The sequence below is a fragment of the Giraffa tippelskirchi genome, chromosome 3, assembly GCF_054371585.1.
Source record: "Giraffa tippelskirchi isolate mGirTip1 chromosome 3, T2T-mGirTip1v1.2.pri, whole genome shotgun sequence".
In the NCBI taxonomy this organism is placed as follows: Eukaryota; Metazoa; Chordata; class Mammalia; order Artiodactyla; family Giraffidae; genus Giraffa; species Giraffa tippelskirchi.
This window is the reverse complement of record NC_137277.1, coordinates 48069343-48084873: the sequence shown is the minus strand read 5'-3', so window position 1 is coordinate 48084873 and position 15531 is coordinate 48069343. Positions and strand designations below refer to the sequence as shown.

The following is a 15531-nucleotide window of genomic DNA, read 5'->3' as shown; positions in this document are numbered from 1 at the left end:
ATGTATGAAAAAAGACATTCAGCCTTTCAGAGGTGGGAAGTTTTAGCTTTGGCCCTGCACTTGAAAACCCCTGAATTTTCCCATTACTCCGTCATTTACTCCCAGAGGTCAGACTGTGGCCTGCCAATCTGCCCTGTCATGGACTTTTCTTGACTCCTTATCAGCCTTTCTCAGTGGGTCAATGTTACGAAGTCTTGGGGAGTCTGGCAGTGTTCCTGCTCCTCCCAGGCTGATATCAGAAGGCAACAGGGGCTGTGAGAGAAGGCAAACATTCAGACCAAACCCAGATGTGGAACTGAAACAGCAAGAGGAAAAGCAAGGGCATCAGGTAAAACAAAAAAAATTTTTTTTTAATCTCATCCATCTCATCTCAGCTTATGTCTGAGGGCATAAAGAACTTAATAAAATTATAGCTCAGGAGAATCTTGTAAAGGAAAACGAGTGAGAAATCTGGGGACATGTGGAGCAGATAGATGTTCATCTGGATCTAGACTCTCAGACCACTTTGTATCTATCACAGTTGTTATCAGCATTCAGGTAACATCAGTGAGAGTATAGTTCTTCTAGTTTAAAAGCAATTAGATTTGTTTTAGTCCCAGCATGTGGAAGTTATAGGAAGACAGATTATAGCTAAAAATAAGCAAGCTATATATAACAGAGCTGTCAGAAAACAGAAGGGGACTAATTTGAGAGACAATGAGTTGTGTTATTGGATGTGTTCAAGCAGTTATTGGAAAGCAATTTGTTGGGAGTTGTGAATATTATAGAGTATTTAAGAACCAGATTGATGGTTAAAATGATCTTTAAAGTCCCTTCCAACACTTCTGTGATTCTATGATATGAATAGAATCTTATCAGAAATTTCTCTAAGAGCCAGACATTTATATTTGTGTATAGGAGATGCTCATCTATGAAAAAAACAATTCATCAGGTTGATCCTGGTTTGCTTGGAGGAAGTGAGAAAGCAACCAAGAGTAAGCTAATGGCAGAGGAGGGGACCCAGCCTGCTGGATGCCTGCTTTCTTTCCCTCTTGGTGGATATAAACAACACCCACATGGCCTCTGGTTAGCAGAGATCACACAGGGGGAAAAAAAACAGGCCCTCTTCTTCTAGAGGAAGGATTTTGGTTTGGGTTAGTAAATATTTTATTTTTCAATTAACAAAAACAAAGGAGGGGATGTTTCTGTAACATCTGCTTCTGGGGTGCCAGCTTCAATTTAGGTGGCTGTTTTCTGGTCTGGGAAGCAAAAGGAGGTTGACCACAATTTAGTAACTATGTCTCAAAAGCTCATGTCCATTCCCAGGTCTTAAAGGTTCCCACAGGCAGAACTACTAGGAAGCAAGGAAAACTGTTCCTACATCACACTGTATAAGAAATGTACTTTTAGAAGAATGTCTGAAGAGCTTGAAAGATTTCTGCATTTGGTGTCAGTTGGCATTCTTTCAGGAATAGAATAAACCTTTTTTAAATGTATAAAATAGCACATAGAGAATACCAAGTTTTATGTTTGTTTTTATAACTGTATCTTGTACATCAATATACTTCAAAGCTATACTCTCTTGGTTCTCTATTGTTCTCTTTCCCCTTTAAATTGTAAATAGAAGCATCTTCTGATGGCAAGCACTTCTGTAAAATTTGTTTAGCTCCTGTAACAATCCATGCCCTTTATATCTGGGCTCACTGTTGATGCTTCCTGATTTTAAATGAAAAATAACTAAAATTTTCAAAAATACAATTTTTTCCTTTATGGTTGAATATTAAGCATTTAGTTTATGCCCATTCATGCTGGGAAGCCTAAGGTCTTGACAAAGTTGGGAGAAAACAGTGAAATCTGACCTAGAAGGGTGGGATTGGGGGATGGGAAGGAGGCTCAAGAGGGAGGGAATATATGTATACATGTAGCTGATTCACGTGGTTGTACAGCAGAAACTAACACAACATTGTAAAGCAATTATACTCCAATAAAAAAAAGTGATATCAAAGATTTCCAATACTAAAATCTATCTCCAATAATTTACAGCTTTGAAGAAAATTGTATAATCTCCGGGATTCATGTTAATATTGAAACAACATTTCTGTCCGAATTATTTATTGGAACCTCTTTCTGTCATTGTTTGTGGCGCAGAAGGGCTGCTGAGATGGAAAGCCTCAAGATGGAGACGGAAATGCTTTATCCCGAGATAACCGTAGAAGTGGGCAGAGTCACTTTCGGAGAGGAAAACAGGAAGAGGATGACCAATAGCTATTTGAAAAGAACTGAGAACTCTAGAATCATCCAAGCGACGTGTGCACTGTTAAATTCTGGAGGGGGTGTAATCAAAGCGGAGATTGAGGATAAAACTTACAGCTACCGATGCCACGGATTGGGACATGATCTGGAAACTTCTTTTCAGAAGCTCCTCCCTTCAGGTTCACAGAAATACCTTGACTACGTGCAGCAGGGGCACAATCTTATGATTTTTGTGAAGTCGTGGAGCCCAGATGTTTTCAGCCTAAGGATCTGCAGCTTGCGCTCCAATTTATATCAGAGAGCTGTGACTTCCACCATCAACTTGAGTGCCCACAGCGCCCTGGAGCTCCTCCGAGAGAAACAATCTAGAACCCAGAGAGGAAGATCAAAGATGCAGGAGCTACATTCTCAGAAAACTCTGGATAGATACATGCAGGAAGAGGAAGACATGAGGATGAGTGCCTCAGAGTTTGTTAAAAAGGATAAGCTCACGTATAAGGAGAAACTCAACTTCACTGAGTCCACACATGTCGAGTTTAAAAGGTTCACCACCAAAAAGATCATTCCTCGGACTAAAGAAATGCTGCCTCATTATGTCTCTGCATTTGCCAACACCCACGGGGGATACCTAATTATTGGGGTGGATGATAAGAGCAAAGAAGTGTTTGGATGTCAGGGAGAAAAAGTGAACCCTGACTTACTAAAAAAAGAAATAGAAAACTGCATAGAAAAATTGCCTACATTCCACTTCTGCTGTGAGAAGCCAAAGGTGAACTTCACTACCAAAATCATAAATGTATACCAAAAAGATGTCCTGTACGGTCATGTCTGTGTGGTCCACGTGGAGCCCTTCTGCTGTGTGGTATTCACAGAAGCCCCAGACTCCTGGATCATTAGGGACAATTCTGTCATGAGGCTGTCAGCCAAGCAGTGGGTAACCATGATGTTGGATATTCAATCAGGTAAAGCAGAAGAGAAACCATTGTTCAGTCAGGAGGCAGAAACTTCTGTCTTCATTTGGTTATTTGGCCAGGTAAAAATGGGGCTTCCCTGGTGGATTAGCCGTAAAGAATCCGCCTGCCAATGCAGGAGACTCAGGTTCGATCCCTGGGTTGGGAAGATCCTCCGGAGAAGGAAATGGCAACCCACTCCAGTATTCTTGCCTGGGAATCCCATGGGCAGAGGAGCCTGGCGGGCTACCATCCAGGCCATGGGGTGGCAGAAGAGTTGGAAATAGCTTAACGACTAAACAACAAGACAAAAAGAACAGAAATCTGCTTTTGCTTACAAATCTTCTCCTATTTAAGGGTGATTTTCTATATTTTTAGTTCCAAAGACTCAGAATATGAACTGTGTGAAGTCAAGAAAAGCCTGTATGCTACCAGCCATGAATTTGTGAAAGTTCCTTTTTTATTTTTCCATTAAGCTTTTTAAAATAACATTCATTTCTTAAAAGTTAACATGTGCGTTAATAGGAAACTGAAAAATACAAGAAGCAAAAAACAAAGTCATTCATAATCACAAGAAGTTTACCATTTGATGCAGCCTTCTAGGTCTCATTTTTATACACTGTAAAGGTCTGCTGAAACAAATTTGCAGGCTGATATTCCTACTCTAAAACATTCATCTATAGTCTCTCTAAAGGTGATATTTTAGAGAAACGCTGTTTAAGAATGGCTCTACACTAATTCTTTCAAGAGAAACCTGTTGACAAATTTGAATTGCTTTAGTAACATTAGGAGCCCATACCTTGAACCACTCTCAGGGCTGGGGGCACCACCAAGTGGAGAAAAACGAAAAACTTATTGCAAAAGGAGGTGTTGGGGAGGGGTTGGGGGTGTGGGAGGAGGACTCCGTGCGTTTTCACTTCGTTTCAGTTTTGCTAAGCATCAGCCCTGGTGATTTCACATCAGCCCATATAAGACTTATAGACTGAAGGAAGTTTATCGGTTTGCCTCCAGGGTCAGTAAGTTCCAGATTTGGTAAAAAAAGAAGCTTGGATTAAGACTTGAGTGATTTTATTGGATTATGCTTTCTCTTATCTTAAATTAGAGTTTACTTCACACACACACCCCAAACTAGAGATTCTACCACTTCTTATTCTTCATCTAAATTTGGTGGGGGGTGGGGGAGACCTTTAACAACTATCACAATATAAAAAAAAATTACCGTGCTTACTTTAAAAAGAATTTTTAGGCATGCTGGACCTTAGTTCCCATATTGGGCCTTAGTTCCCATATTGGGCCTTAGTTCCCCGGCGAGGGATTGAACCATATCCCCAGCATTGGAGGCATAGAGTCCTAACCACTGGACGACCAGGGAAATCCTGTGCTTACTTTTTCTGCCATCCCACCACCACCACTACTAGAAACCTTTTCTCTTTAGGGGTGATCTGGAATCAGAATATTAGAATTGGAAGGAACTACAGGGACCACCTGCTCACCCTTGCAGGAGAGAGAGGAGAAATGACTTGCCTGAGATGAGTCACAAGTGACTTAGAAGATGCATGTCCCTGCAGGAGTCCCAGACCTCCTTCCTGACATGCAAGAACTGCTGGCAGCCTAGAAAGAGTGAGGGCAGCCCAGGCATGACACATGTCATACGTCAACTATAGGAAGAGCAATAGAAAAGTTCTTTATCATCCAAAATGATGCTTTGTGTTGTTTTTTTTTTTAGCTCCTTCCAGTTTGGAGGCTGACCACAGCACTCACCTGATTTCATCAGCTTCATCTACCCTAAGAAGCCTGTCATATCCCATCAAAGTCCTAGAATTTAAGGAGGCTCTCCAACAGCACCTGTTTCCAGGTATTCCTTCTTGATTTCAGCTGAGGGGACTATTTATTCCCTAAAATTAAGTCGCTGGGGGTGGGGGTTGGGGTGGTTGGTAGCAATTCATCCCAGACTTCCTCCTTGGAGAAGGTCAGATGTAGGGCTCAGCATGACACAATGGTCCTGAATTAATACACATGGTGGACTCTTGTTTTCAGTCATTAAATCCACCCTATACTTCTGTGTACCTTTGGGCTTCCAGTCACACATAGCTTTTTTTTCCCTCCAAATATAAGAGAATAAATTTGAGAGAACTGCCCCCTCTGGCTTTCCAAAGCAGAAGGAAGAGAGCCATGGGGTCACCTGGATGCTTCCAGGTGAAAATCCAGGCAGAGTCTAAAGCAGAGTTTCTCCATCTTGACCCTGTTGACATTTGGATTAGATAATTTTTTATTAATATTTTATTTTTAATTGGAGGATAATTGCTTTACAATATTGTGTTAGTTTCTGCCATACATCAACATGAATCAGCCATAGGTATACACATGTCCCCTCCCTCTTGAACCTCCCTCCCACCTCTTACCCCATCCCACCCCTCTAGGGTGTCGCAGAACACTGGGTTTGAGCTCTCTGCGTCCCTCAGCAAATTCCCACAAATTCCCATCCTCTATTTTACGTCTGATTTGAAGGAGGCTGCTCTGAGAATTGGAGAAGGCAATGGCAACCCACTCCAGTACTCTCGCCTGGAAAATCCCATGGACGGAGGAGCCTGGTAGGCTGCAGTCCATGGGGTCGCTAAGAGTCAGACACGACTGAGCGGCTTCACTTTCACTTTTCACTTTCATGCATTGGAGAAGGAAATGGCAACCCACTCCAGTGTTCTTGCCTGGAGAATCCCAGGGACGGCGGAGCCTGGTGGGCTGCCGTCTATGGGTTCACACAGAGTCGGACACGACTGAAGCGACTCAGCAGCAGCCGCAGCTCTGAGAATTGTAGGAAGTTTAGCAGCATTCCTGACCTATAGCCACTAGATGGCAGTAGCACCTCTCCAGCTACAAAAAGTCAAACCATTTCCAGACAGTCCCCAAATACCCCGCTGGGGGCAAACTTGCCACAGGTTAAGAATCACTGTTCCAAAAGGAAAGTTCTTAGTTTCCCCAGAGCATCAGTTTTTTGTTCTCTCTCTCTGACACACACACCCTTAACAGGAAGTACCTTCCTAGAGTTACTGGGTCGTTTAGGGTTGAGGACAGAGCGCTAGCAGGCTGTTCTGTGAAGACCCCTGCCTGATTGCCCTTCCCTGCATGAAAGCTGTCAGAAACAGGGACTTCACAGTGCTGGCTTGTGAAGAGGAGGTGCTTTATTTACAGATAAGGAAACTTATCTTAGCCACAGTTCCGTGGCTAAGCTTATTTCATTATGAGGTTGCAGAAATACTTAAATGTCCTTTTATAAATCTTAGTAACCTCTATTCCTTGAATTTTCAGTGACACAGGAAAAGATTCAATTTAAACCAGAATCCCTCTGTAAGAAGCTCTTCTCAGATCATAAAGGACTGGAGGAATTAATGAAGACACAGATATATCCTTGTTCTCAGGGGTTTGTGATAGTTTCCAGAAGCTGGGCAAGTGATGTCGGCTTAAGGAAGGAGCAGTATGTCCTGTGTGATGCTCTCCTTATAGCGATGAATAGCCCCCTGGTACTCTATACAATCTTAACAGACCCCACGTGGACTGGGGGGCTTGTGTATGCCCAGAACACTGCTCGTCAGTTAAAGCAGAAACTGGGAACTGTTGGTGGATACACGGGGAAAGTGTGTGTCATTCCGAGGCTGGTGCACCTGCCCGGCACACAGAGCAAACCCAGCAAAATCACCTTGCACTATCCCCAACCCTACAGGCTTGCTGGTGAGGATGAAATGGAAAAATTGTTGCAGGCCCTTATCGTGGTCTTGCTCTGCTCTCGATCCCTTCTGAGTGACCAACTGGGCTGTGAATTTTCCAATTTGCTCGTAGTGGAGCAGTGTGAGTTGCTTTCACAGAGCCTTCAGGAAACACGAGAACTGTTCGTCCACTGCTTTCCAGGAACAAGAAAGACAGCGCTGGCCATAAAGATCATGGAGAAAATTAAGGACTTGTTCCACTGCAAGCCCAAGGAGATCCTCTATGTTTGCGAAAGTGACGCCTTAAAGGATTTTGTGACGTAAGAATTTCACTAACTAAACACAATAAATGTATTTAGTCAGTCTTTCAACAGCATTGTACCAGTAATCTGTGTCTTTAGTGTAAGAGTGTGCAATGCCTTTGATGCATACAGGCAAGAGCCCAAACTATGTATACATTTGCAAGTGCTCAAGCAGCTGAGCTAGAAAAGAGCACTTCACGTGTTCACGCTTAAACATCTCAGTATCAATTAGCCACATAGGCATAACTTTCAATTGATAGAACTAGAAACATTTTCCCCCACAATCTATGGCCTTAAACTTAAGAAAGGCTGAAACGAATCCATCTTGCTTCACATGTGCTTTTTGCTTGGTAGTTAATATTTTAATAGGGTATTTACATGCTTTCATAGGGTATTTCAGTCAATTAGACATTCTACCTAACACAAACTTGATTTTAAATACCGTTTGATTTCATTTATAAAATGTTTTTGTGTGTTTGACTTGTTCTGATTCAATCATTTTAGAACCCATGCACATCTGCTTCTGATTTAAATCTTAAGCTTTCAATTTAGTAAAAGAAATTGGCTGTTATTCAATCCAGCGAATGAGGGCTTTTAGTTTTTTGTTTGCTTGACTTATTTATCAAGCTAATCTTTTTTGAGCACCATTTATACACAGATGCAGTGTACATTTAGTGTTAGAGGAGGAAAACATGTTGAAGACCTTGCCATAAAGCCCAGTAAGAGAGACATAGAGAAAAATAAGCAATGGGAATGTTGTGTAATTAGTATGATAGTAAAGATGTGCTTGGAGAAGGCAATGGCATCCCACTCCAGTACCCTTGCCTGGAAAATCCCATGGACGGAGGAGCCTGGTAGGCTGCAGCCCATGGGGTCGCTAAGAGTCGGACACAACTGAGCGACTTCACTTTCACTTTTCCCTTTCATGCACTGGAGAAGGAAATGGCAACCCAATCCAGTATTCTTGCCTGGAGAATCCCAGGGATGGAGGAGCCTGGTGGGCTGCCGTCTATGGAGTCGCACAGAGTCGGACACAACTGAAGCGACTTAGCAGCAGCAAAGATGTGCTTAAACTTAACTTAGGCTGTAGTTTGGTCAGCAAATACTCTCCAATGAAGGACATCCTGACTTCTTTCTTAAGAAGTCAGTAGGAGAAGTGCATTAAACGGGAGCTCTTTAGGCAAAGGACACAGCAAGTAGGAAGGCATGAAGAAGAATCAGAATGGCAGGTCTGCCTGGAGCAGTGAGGAGCTGTGGGTGTGTGACAGATGATGAAGCTGGAAAGGAGGCAGACACCAGATAATGAAGGATCTTGTAAACTGTGCTGAAGCTCTGTTCTTTCTTATGCTTTATAGGTAAGTTTTAAGAGAACCCCAGTCAAAAGCCAAGTTAAATTCAACAAATATCTATGAGCACAATGTGAGGGGGATACAGAGATGGCTAAGAATCAGCACTTTTCTTCAAGAAGTCTACACTGTCCAAACTGGAAGAAAAGAACTTGAATGGTTGTGACTCAGGGGTTTGTGATTCTGGACAAAGGGATTAAAGCCCCAGGGACTGCATATGCAAAATCAGGAAATCTGTAGGAATGGGTGATATGACTTGAATTTAAATTAGAGAAGGCAATAAACAACTAAAAATTTTTAAGTATATGTATGCATGTGTATCTATTTATATGCTAAAATATACTATAAATTAAAATTGGGCTATGTAATAGGATGGTAGTTCCATAGAGGCATAGCCCTGTAGACTTGGTACCCTACCTGACATCCTGACATATCATGAACTCAGCAACCTCTTGATGCTTTCCTAACCAAAATCTAGAGAGGCTTCTGGTCATGTACTAAAAATAAGTGGGGAATGAGGATTTTCTTTAGAGGAACTTATAGGAGCCTATATTTCTTTTTCATATGAAAATTATGATATGCCTCTAGGTGACTGCTTACCAGCTCTAAAAAAGATAGAAAGTAAAGAAATGGTAGTAACAAGTATAAATTCATTTTGAGATTTCCCTTAGATAAAAGGAATTTATCTTTAGGGATTGTTAAGCTGTAGAAATGGACTACAGTAGAAATAACAAAATCTTCTACCTGATTTCATTTTAAAAGTCTCACATGCTGATTTAACTTGATAACTCCAAAGATTAGGGTTTGCAATTATGTATTCTGTCAGCTAGGCTTCCTAGGTGGCTCAGTGGTAAAGAATCTGTCTGCCAAGCAGGAGACATGAGTTTGACTCCTGGGTCAGGAAGATCCCCTGAAAAAGGAAATGGCAACACACTCCAGTATTCTTGCCTGGAAATCCCATGGACAGAGGAGCCCAGCAGGCTATAGTCCATGGGGTCACAAAAGAGTTGGACATGACTTAGCAACTGTGCGTGCATGCTAAGTCACTTCAGTGGTGTCCAACTCTATGAGACCCTATGGACTACAGCCTACTAGGCTCCTCTGTCCAAAGGATTCTCCAGGCAAGAATGCTGGAGGGGATTGCCATGCTCTCCTCCAGGGCATCTTTTCCGACCCAGGGATGGAACCCCCATCTCTTATATCTCCTGCATTGGCAGGCAGGTTCTCTACCACTAGCGCCACCTATGAAGCCTGACTTAGCGACTAAACAACAACAAATGATGTCAGGAACCTTGTAAGAAGAGCATTTTTGTAGTATTCAGGACACTACTGAATCAGCCTCCGGATGAGAACCAGTCTCTAATGCCAATCCAGAGAGTCATAAATGCAGGGTGTTCCTTTTATTTGTATGCCTGAAGCCCTATTCTCTCCTTCATCCTTACAGCCAGCGAACGACCTGCCGAGCTGTGACCCGGAAAACCTTCATGGGAGGGGAGTTCCCAAAGATCAAGCACATAGTGATGGATGAAACTGAGCATTTCTGCAGTAAATATGGTGACTGGTACATGAAGGCCAAGAGCATCACCCACCCAAAAGTGAGGGGTGCTAGAAGTGAAAACCCACACCATGGGATTCTCTGGCTTTTTCTGGACCCTTTCCAAGTCCATCATGGAGATGGCAATGGCCTTCCCCCTCCATCTGCTCAGTTTCCTCGGAAAACAATCACCAATGGGATCCAGTGTGCTCTGGAAATAGCGATGCTCATGAAAGAAGAAATGAAGAGGATCAAGGAAAATCCTCACCCCAGCGTGTCTCCAGACACACTGGCATCATTCAGGGAAGCTTCGTATGAGGAAGCAATGCATGCCCAGGCTTTGCCTGGGGTCTGTGAGACAGAGACCAACCTGACCACAGAAGAAATCGCGAGACACGTGGCAGAAAGATGTCACCACCTGTTCCAGTGTGGCTATCTGCCCAGAGACATAGCAATTCTGTGCAGGAGAGCGGAGGACAGAGGACGCTATGAGCTTGCACTGCTAAGAGCGATGGAATTATTTGAGACCTGCAGAGCCACAAAGATTGTGTTCAGCCAGGCCTCTGGTGTTCTGGACAGTCACATTGTTTTAGACAGTATTCAGCAGTTTTCAGGCCTGGAGAGGAATATTGTGTTTGGGCTCAGTCCAGAGTATGCCCTGTCAGAGGAAGTTCATAAGCTCTGTTTTGCCTCGAAAGCCATCAAACACCTCTACCTGCTTTATGAAAAGAGGGCAACCTTCTGAAAATTATTTCAAACAGTATAGGAAGGGAGAGAGAGCAGAGTCTCTCTGCTCCCCGGCAGGTGGCAGCTTCGTCCTTTCATGTGTCACAAGTGAGGACGTCAAGGCTCAGTCAGAATTGCATGAAGCCACCGAACTGTCTCCTGGCACTGGGCCTCCCATTCTATTTGCGGTGTCACTGGCCTTTCCCACTCCTCTCCACCTCTTCCCTGGAACTTATGATGGGTCCCTTGCCTCTGGGCTTTCTAATCCAATCCAGCTTTCATCTTCTCCAGCCACAGAGGTGCTCCTCAAATACAGAACTGATTTGTGACATCCCTGCTAATATGTCTCCAGGGAGTCCCTGAAGTCTTCAAGCCAAACTGATTTTCAGGGCTTCCCAGGATAACACTCTAACTTACTCTTCTAACGCATCCTTCATTATAAGTCCGTCTCCCAGTGTTTCTAACGCACCCCTGCCTCACTGGCTTATTTTGGAGATGGAGTAGAGTGCCCTCCAAGCATATAGTCCAGGAGAAAGTGTGGAAATATGCTTTTGGCTATCATTTCAGATAAAGCCCATCAGCTTTCCAAGAAATGGGAGAGCAGGTAGGTGGGGCTTAGAAAAGTGCCTCTCTGAACTGCTTGGGTCACCAAGGCAGCCAGTCTGAACCTGACTTCAGCTGTCCTTTTCCTGGATTGAACAGAAGAACGGAAGAACCTTCCTCTGCCTCCTGTTGCTCCAACTACCTACTTCTGTTTGCCTTTCCTTGGGGGCTTCAGGGTACTTTTAGGTGAGGGGGAAAAATCCACAATCAATTAGTTTTCTGTTTTTGTTTTTTGGGTTTATTTTTGGCTGCATCAGTTCTTAGTTGCGTCATGCGGACTTCTTCAACGCAGCGCACTGGACTCTCTAGTTATGGCCCATGGGCTCAGTAGTTGTGGGGCGAAGGCTTAGTTGCTCTGAAGGATGTGGGATCTTAGTTCCCAAACCAGGGATTGAACCTACATTTCCTGAAAGGCAGGTTCTTAACTACTGAACCACCAGGGAATTCCCAGTAAATTTGTTTTTGATGAAGCAAGAGATACCAGTGTGTTAACATTTGGAGAATTGAAGATGTGTGAATTCTCTACAAATAATTTAAAGAGTCAAAAATGGAGGAAGAATCGGGGGAATGGAGAGAACAGGGGACTGCTAAATTTTAGTCACAAGCCTCAGGGCCATTTGACTTTTTTGACTTTAAACTATTTGCATACATGTATAATTTTTGATAAAATACTGTATTTTTATAAAAGAATTAATTGCTTTAAGGATTGCATTTGAGAGTCTTTGTCAGTACTATGCAGAGAGTTCAGTCAAACTTAAAGTAGAAGGCCTAATCCAGGGGTTCTCAACCTTGGCTGCTATTTATAACCCTCTGAGGAGTTTTAAAAAATATCAGGTACTTCCTTGTTGGTCCAGTGGATAAGACTCAAGCGCTCCCAATGCAGGGAGCCCAGGTTCGATCATCCCTGATCAGGGAACTAGATTCTACATGGCGAAACTAAGAGTTCGCATGCTGCAACTAAAGATACTGCATGCCACAAGTAAGACAAGGTGCAGCCAAATAAATAAAATAAATAAATATTAAAAATAAACCAAAACAGTCATCAAGTCAGACATCAGGCCAATTAAATCAGCATCTCCAGGCATGGGCTTGGGCGCTTATTAAAAGTTGTCCGAATGATTCCAGTATGCCACCAGGGTTGAGAACTCATGAACTCTTTCTTCTTCCAGTCTGTTCTTTCTGTCCCCAAATGTATGTGTACACTTTTCTGTTCCCATTAGATTGTGGCACTTACACACCTTTAGTTCCCCAAAAGTAACTAGTAGAGTGCCTTGAACATGGCAGGTGCTCAGTAATTATTTATTGAATGGACTTGCTCCTTTCAGAAAGTCAGGATCTACTAGAACAATGCTTCTAGTCAATGGAATGAATATCTGATTTTGGAGACTTCAAAGAGATCAGTGTGGAGAATAATTAACACTGCCATAATGAAGAATTTAAGAGAATAAAGGAATTTAAACTGTTTTTAGGCAAAGGTCCATGTTGATGGAAGTTTGTTAGATTTGAGTTTGAGATTAGGAATTGGTGGGGACTAAGAACAAATGGCTAACTTGAATGTACTTAGAAGTCTACATTTTTGTACAGACCCTTAATATAACAGATAAAACAGTTCATTTGATGAAATAACATGCCTGCTGTGAGAAGCTTCTAAAACTTACTTTAAAAAAAGAAAAGTAACTAACACGCATTGTAAATCAACTATACTCCAATTTAAAAGAAAAAAGGTAAGATAATTCTATTATGTAAGTTTGAAAACTGGAGAAATGCAAAATAAAAAGTTCTTATCAATTTGTTATCCAGGCAAAATGTTTTTCAATTTTGCTTATTTATTTCTATTCTTCGTTGACTTGCAAAAAATATTTTTATATAGTTACTATGAAGTTGGACAATCAACCTCATATCATGTGCGTGTGTGTTTTCCATGTAGCCTTTATGTGAGGTACTGTTGTAGCCTGTATTATTCTTCTCAAGACTTCCTCACTCCCTAGATCTACACCATATGTAGTTCCTGACATTAGAGGTGGAGTGTATTTTCCACCCCTTTGATGTGGACTTGTCCATAGGACTTTATTTGCCCAATGAAATGTTAGTAGTTGTGACGTATACAGAGGCTTTACACATTTCAGCATTAGGTCTGCTCTCCTGAGCTTCTGCTACCATCTTGTAAAGATGATGTCTTGAGCAGCCCACCAGTCACAGAGGAATGAGAGATGTCAACTCAACTCATCAGCCAAGTTCCACTGATCTCGCCTGGATTAGCCAAAATCCAGCTGACCTGCAAATGCAGAAGAAATTAAGATTTTCTGTACAACTGAGATTCTAAGTTTGCTTGGCAGCAGTAGCTGACTAATGCAGGCATTTCCCCATGTTGTAGCACCATCTTCAAAATGATCATTTTCAATGGTTGTGTGATATCTCAGATTATACAATAATCATCCTCCTAATGATTTGGGTGACTAGCAGTTTTACACTTTAAAATCAAGCCAGGCATATATTCTACTCAGGCATATGACCTTTTCTTTCTTTAGTATATGTCCCCAGATAGGAGATGACTGGATCAAAAAGACCTCAATGAAAATTCATTTTATTCATACTGGTTCTGAAGGACAATGCTTAAGTGAAAGTGAAGTGAAAGTGTTAGTTGCTCAGTCATGTCCAACTCTTTGTGGCCCCATGGACTGTAGCCCACCAGGTTCCTTTGTCCGTGGAATTCTCCAGGCAAGAATAGTGGAGTGGGTTGCCATTACCTTCTCTAGGGAGACTTTCTGACCCAGAGATCGAACCCAGGTCACCTGCATTGGCTGATTCTTTACCATCTGAGCCACTGGGGTAGCCGGTGAGTGCTTAGAAAATCCACAGATCATTGTATGTAAACACATACAGATCGGTTGCCTTAAACAAGAGAACAAAATGCTGACATCAGGTTTTGATGACAAAAGAGGCAATGGCCTCTCAGAAACAGGTGGCTCGGATTATGCTGACTGTATGCAGAGTAAAACCAAGATCCATCACCCTAACCCAGAACCTCAGAGGAAGGATCTAACTTGGAGAATTACAGATAGGAACATGAATTATGCAACCTTAACATTATATATAAATAAAAAAAATTTCTGGTCACTTGAAATTGATGTTGGGTACTATCCCAGAGAAAAGAAAAGACAGGATACCTCTAAACATCAATGAGACTCTTTAAAAAAAATTTTTGGCCATGCTGTGTGCCTTGTGGGATCTTAGTTCCCTGACCAGGAATTGCACTCATGTCACCTGCAATGGAATCCTAACCACTGGACTGCCAGGGAATTCCAGATAGAATTTTTTTTTTTTAAGAGAAACTCTGCCATGGAGAAACCCATAGAAGGAAAGAGGAAGAGTAGAGAGGTAAACTAGATTTCCTATGAAGCTGAGCTACCCCATTTTTGCCCAAGGTTTTGAAGAGGCTGAATATCAAATTATCTTCAAGACACTTCAATCTGAAATAAGCACAAGATTTACAATAACTGTTTGTTACTATATACTGAGATGTTATTATTTGATACAACCAGCTACTATTTGATAAGGCTTCGCATACATTCTGACAACTTTATGAGGTATATCATATACACATTATTCCCATTTCATAGATGGTACAACAGGCACAGAGAATTTAATTTTCTTAAAGGCACATGTTAAGGAAGTATCCAAGCTGGATAAATATAGCATTTAAAGAGAATCCTTGATTTAGTCATTTCAACTCTGAGAGCATAGAAATACTCTGAAGATACTCCCCAGAGGTGATAATACTCAAGTTTGCTATCAGGATCCTCTGTCAAGCTGTCATCTCTAGAAAGCATTGGCTTCCACTGAAAGTGAAAACAGCTGAGTAGTCTCTACTGTTTCCTATACTCAATATTTGTCAGTTCTCCCTGAGCCTCCTGATCATTCTGGAGAAACCTGAATTTCTTTTTCTGCAAAGTTCAGGATCAGACTCAGGTCATTTTCCTGACCTGTGCAAGATCAGGGACTCCTAACATGAACTGGCAAATCCCCTCTGAGACTGCTGCATCTTGGCTTCTCATACTGCAAACCTGGAGGAGCTTCCTGGTGATTTTATGTAAAATTCCAATCCTTCTTTCGAAGTCCCTTGATTGGGGGGGAAGG

General features: G+C 42.1%; 1 protein-coding gene across 2 annotated transcripts; it reads left to right on the top strand.

Annotated features, from left to right (window-relative positions):
• The first annotated feature begins 274 nt into the window (after window positions 1–274).
• On the top strand, window positions 275–13200 carry SLFN14 (schlafen family member 14). Of its 2 annotated transcripts, none has more exons than XM_081584469.1 (5): window positions 275–328; window positions 2128–3194; window positions 4909–5037; window positions 6489–7203; window positions 9976–13200. In XM_081584469.1, the coding sequence occupies exons 2-5, from the start codon at window positions 2141–2143 to the stop codon at window positions 10808–10810; spliced, it is 2733 nt and encodes a 910-aa protein (XP_081440595.1). In that variant the 5' UTR covers window positions 275–328; window positions 2128–2140; the 3' UTR covers window positions 10811–13200. The 2 variants fall into 2 exon arrangements, with proteins under 2 accessions (XP_081440595.1, XP_081440594.1); XM_081584468.1 differs by having other exon boundaries at window positions 2023–3194.
• Window positions 13201–15531: the final 2331 nt, after the last annotated feature.

Coding starts and splice junctions, on each gene's coding strand:
- SLFN14 (XM_081584469.1), top strand. CDS start 2,141: ATGGAAAGCCTCAAGATGGAGACGGAAATGCTTTATCCCGAGATAACC. Junction 3,195..4,908: donor GATGTTGGATATTCAATCAG/GTAAAGCAGAAG, acceptor TTTTTTTTTTAG/CTCCTTCCAGTTTGGAGGCT. Junction 7,204..9,975: donor GCCTTAAAGGATTTTGTGAC/GTAAGAATTTCA, acceptor TCATCCTTACAG/CCAGCGAACGACCTGCCGAG.